Source organism: Elephantulus edwardii, unplaced genomic scaffold (assembly GCF_000299155.1).
Source record: "Elephantulus edwardii isolate Elephantulus edwardi_28Jun2011 unplaced genomic scaffold, EleEdw1.0 scaffold00239, whole genome shotgun sequence".
Classification (NCBI taxonomy): domain Eukaryota; kingdom Metazoa; phylum Chordata; class Mammalia; order Macroscelidea; family Macroscelididae; genus Elephantulus; species Elephantulus edwardii.
Genome location: NW_006399989.1, coordinates 1,628,742 through 1,633,949, shown reverse-complemented (window position 1 = coordinate 1,633,949; position 5,208 = coordinate 1,628,742). Strand labels below are relative to the sequence as shown.

At 36.5% G+C, this 5,208-nt stretch overlaps 1 protein-coding gene across 1 annotated transcript in view; it reads right to left on the bottom strand.

The window, feature by feature from the left end:
- The window catches only part of SMC1A (structural maintenance of chromosomes 1A), a 70,725-nt gene that overhangs the window by 14,351 nt on the left and 51,166 nt on the right, over positions 1–5,208 (bottom strand). Inside the window, exons 18-20 of the mRNA XM_006898887.1 lie at positions 5,061–5,206; positions 4,816–4,969; positions 1,898–2,008 (exon numbers count right to left, since the gene is read on the bottom strand). Of these exons, the coding sequence (XP_006898949.1) occupies positions 1,898–2,008; positions 4,816–4,969; positions 5,061–5,206 (411 nt within the window). The remainder of the gene's footprint in view (positions 1–1,897; positions 2,009–4,815; positions 4,970–5,060; positions 5,207–5,208) is intronic.

Below are 5,208 nucleotides of genomic sequence, written 5' to 3'. Positions count from 1 at the left end.
ATATGTTGTTTCATGAAATTCTTCTGTGTCTTCCAATTCCTTTCGATACAGTGACTCAGTATATTCTTTCCATCTTCTTTTAATACTTCCTGGATGATTTACCATTCTGCCGAAAGCATCCTTGAGTACAGCAACTCAAGGTTTAATTTGTTCTTCAGTTCCTTGAGCTTAAGATATGCTGAGTGAGTACGGAGTAGGAAAAGATGTGGAACACAACTCAGTCTAATAAAAAAAGACTATGCTCACTGATCTGGCAGAGACTACTAGAACTCCCCAGATTAAGGCCATGAAGATACCCTTCAAGCCTGGAATTGAGCTCACTCCTGTGGCTCAACTTTCATCCAAAGCAAAACAGACCTATCAGGTAAACAATAACACTATGGAGGGACTTATTTCTTAGAACAATTAACCATACCAGATCCAAAGGTCAATATCTGCCAGGGATAAAGCTCAGAAAGTAGGAAAGGTGTATTGAAAAAATAAAAAAGAATGAAGATATGATAAATAGGGAGAAAATAGAAGAATGTAATTCCATTGTGAGGATTGGAATCAAGATCATGAAATAAAAAGTGTACAAATTATTGAATGGAAAAACCAACCTTCACTATAAACTTTCACTCAACTCACAGAAAGAAATTTAAAATAAAATCTCAAACCTACAATTAACAACAAAAATCAACTTGACAGTAGTCAAAGAAAAGACAATCTGAGCATCAAGTAGAAAACTAATTCCAATGGATTAAAAAAATCAAATGTATACAGTTTTAATGGAATAAAAAACCAAACCAAAAAAACTTTACTAGTTACCTCTGAAGTTACAAAGTATGCATCTCATTAACTTGAAAATTGGTAAATATTCTACCTTTCCTGTACTAACTGTATTGGAAGGTTCTATATAGAACTCCAAATAAGAAATTGGAAAATTACCATTTGAAACCTCACATCTAGACAATGGTCATGAATGGCTGTTAAAATCCAATTCGTAAAAGGCTGACAGGAAAACTTATAAAAGATGGCATCAGGCTACTAGTATGTTAACCTAGTGGCCATCTGTTGTTGTTATGTACCGTCAAGTTGGAACAGACTCATAGCTGACCCTCTAGCAGGTTTTCAGAGTCATTGGAGGAGACTGCCCATCTCTCTTCTGTGAAGTAGCTGGTGGATTCAAATCACTCACTTTTGGGTTGGCCAAACTGTTACCACTAAACCACACAGTTTTTGGTTTTTCCAACTTTGTGTTGTACAAATTTCCAAACATATGCAAAACTGCAGAAAGTAGTATGTTTCAGGCACTCATTCAAACCCAAAAATCCACTATCATCTATTTGAACTTCCCACAGGATTTTCAAGGCTGTAATCTTTACAGAAGGTAATTATTACATATTTCTCCAGTACAGCATCTGGTGGGTTCAAACAGCTGACATTTCACTGACAGCTGTGCCCTTAATCACTGTACCACCAAGACTTCTATGTATCCATTGCCTAGATTCAATTATCATTTCATGGCTAATGCTGTGCCAACTATATCTTCCAAGCCCCTTCCTACACTTAACTGCAATAAAGCAAATACCAGATATATCATTTTATTTGTAAATACTCCAATATGTATTTTTTTAATTGTTTAATTCACATGGAAGCTGGAAAGGACAGGGACGTAACAACTGGAAGTAAAGGTGGGAGATGTATACATATTTTCATGTATGTAATAAGAGTAAACCTTGGATCACAACTCAATCCTTTCTTCTTATGAAATCTATCTTTTACCCTTGGTATCCACAAGGCCCTGATAGGTTGACTCTTTTTTTTTCTTTCTTTTTCTTATTATCTTTATGGACAGTTGGAAAGATGGTTCCCTACTTCAAACCTTCCTCCCCTTTTCCCCATGGCTGATCCTCACCTTCAGATCCTCACACAGGTCGCCATAGTCAATCTCAATGAGGGCCTCTCGTGCATAGATACTGGAAGTTCTCTGAGAACCACTCACCGAGTCTTCTCCCTGCGAGCTACCCTGCGATAGTGAGAAAGAGATTCTAATAAAGATAATCACAAATTCCCTTCAGGGCAGGGTATACAGGGTATAACTGTAGGTTCCTTTGCAGCCTTTAACGTGTTTGAGAAATCAGCTTGACAGAAAACAGTGTTGCAGATGGAATAGCTACTCTAAAGGCAGAAAAACTTGGGTTCAAAATTAGGTCACTAACAATGTGATCTTGGGCAAGTCATACACTCTCTTAAGTGTCTTCACCTATAACATGCAGACAGTATCTGTCTGGTAGGGCTCAGGTTACAAGTAGAACTAATTATGTTATATGTTTCCCAATACACTTACAGTGTTAAAATTCTTTTACTGACATAAACTGAAGTTAATTATTTGGGAGACAGGAGAGAGACCTAAGATTCAAGATTTAAGGTACATATAATCTCTTTACTATCAATCATTATTTTTAATGATTATAAATTATTCAAGCTTACATTTCAATCAAGAAGGCCAAAAAGAAACTGAGTGTTTCTACCAGTTTCAGACCTAACCCTAACCCAAAAGACAAAGCTGAACATACAACACCTGAATTTAGAAACCATCTCAAAACCAGAATTGATGCGATGAATACTAATGATCAGACAAGTTGGTAGATGACATCAAGGACATTATGTACATTATTAAAGTAAAAGGTCATTAAAGAGAGGAAAGAGGATATTAGAAAGAATATAAGAAGAGAATCTTATTTCAGGAAGTAGAGAAGCAAAAATGAAAAGAAATGATGACAAAAGATTCAAAGGACTGCCGGAAAAGACAAAGTAGTATAATGAAAAATGCAAAGACTTGGAGTTAGAGAATCAAAAGAACCCTCTCAGTATTTCTCAATCTGAAAGAACTAAAGAAAAAAGATTCAACCCCAAAATTATAATACTGAAAGATTCTATGGTCAAGATATTGAATATAGGAAGCATAAAAAGAGAGTCATTGTACTAAAAAGAAGCAGCAGACATAATCATTTCAAGATAACTCTCAACTTGCTATAATCAAGAATCAAGATGCACTGAAATTACTGGAAAAAATATATTTTTAAAATAAAAGTTTAAAAATTTTATAATGAATACCAATTGCAATGTTTCAGCAATGAACATTCCCACTAGTCCATATGCTTAAAAATGTTAAGACCTGATGAGCCAATTGAATGAAATTCTTATTTATGCCCATATAAAAGAAAAGTGATCCAACAGAAAGTGAAAATTAAAAGTAAAGTACATGTGGGTAAAATCTTATAGAGGGCAATTTAAAAACAGCTTGATCAGTATATTGACAAGGAACTAGTACAGATTCAAGCTGAATTCAGAAAACATGGAATCAGTGACATCATTTGATGACCTCAGATGGATTGTGGTGGAAAAGTAGAAAATATCAGAATGAATTATGCAAAGGCATTCAAATGTGTGTGTCATAACAAATTAAGGATAGCAATTCCAAGAATGGGAATTCCAAAACACTTAATTGTGTTCAGGAGGAAACTATACATAGACCAAGAAGTGAAAGAGTAAAGTAAGCAAAACTAGGAAATACTGCATAGTTTATAATTAGGAAAAGGTGCATTTAAGAGTGTATCCTCTCATCATACCTATCAAATTTGTATGTTAGGCAAATAATCCAACAAACTGGCCTATAAGAATGCAGCATCAGAATTAGAGGAAGACTCATCAACAATCTGAGCTATATAGCTATTAGAAATAAGCTTGCAGAAAATGAAGACCTGAAGCACTGACTGATGAAGCTTAAAGATTATAGTCTTCAATCACAACTCAACAAGGGGGAGGGGGAGGTGTGTGGAAAAATTCTCACAACTAAAACAATTAACAATATGATAATAATAAAAGAAAGGGGAAAAATAATAAAGGAGAAAAGATTCAGGTTGTCAATTTTACTTGGATCTACAATCAACATCCGTGGAAGCAAGCAATCAAGAAACCAAACTATGGATTATACTGGGCAAATTTGCCGAAAAGGACTTCGTTACAGTACTAAAGAGCAAAGATGTCACTTTGAGGACAAGGTGCACCTGAGCAAAGTCATGGTATTTTCAATTCATATGCATATGAAAACTGGACAATTAATAGGGAAGATTAAGAAAGAACTAATGCCTCTGACCTGCTGGTGAAGAATAATGGAACAAGGCACTGACTGCCAAAATAACCAATAAATCTGTTTTAGAAGAAGTGCAGTCAAAATGCTTTTTAGAGGCAAAGACAGTAGAACTTCATCTCACATACTTTGGGCATGTTATCAAGAGGGGTCTGGCCTTAAGAGTCAGCATAAAACAGGAAAACCTTCAATGAGATATAGTAACACAGTGAGTGACATCAATGAGTTTAAGCATAACAAAGATTAATGCAGAGATGGTACAGGATCAGTGTTTTGTTCTGGTGTACCAAAGGTCACTATAAACTGGAGCTGATTCAACAGCATCTAACAAAATGGTTACAATGCCTTGGCTCCTCTGTTGGCCAGTATATCTCTGTAATCCATCATATTACCAAGTGAAGTTAACATAGCTCAAGCCTTCAAAGTTAACAAATTACTTCATGGTCTCCTGGTTTACTTCAATTTAACTCATATTCAATTTAACTACCCTCTCAAACCAAGTCTATTAACTTTCAATCCAGCAGCCTTCATAACCTCACCTTCCTGGCCTCTGCACCCCTCTTACGTATCCTCTTTTTATAACCCTTTTTTCTCTTACCTGTCCCTTTTTGGCCATGTCATTCCCCATCCTCGGTTAATGTTGTCCACAGCCCTTTCCCACTACAAGCAAGAATTCTCACCTCTTCCTGGCTAATATCGTCCATAGTGCCCTTAGACAGTGGCAACTTGATGTCTTGCATCTTACAAGCCTGTAGGAGGTTGTGGCGATCACTGCGCTTTTGTTCAAGCTTGGTCTCAATGGCTGTCACCTCCTTCTGTAAGTGGGTCATTTCCCTAAGAAGATCCAGGGAGCTAGGTGAGACCCAAATCTGGTAGACTGTTTGCTCTACTTACTCCCACCACCCTGAACTTAAAACTCACTCACTTGTTGGCACCTCCCAGCTTCTTACGAATCTCCTCCATCTCATGATTCTTGTCATTAACCTCTGACTTTTTGGCCAGGTGCTGATTCTTCAGGTCTTGTAACTGGGCCATTGTCTCATCTATGATCTTCATGTGTCTTTGCTCCTCCT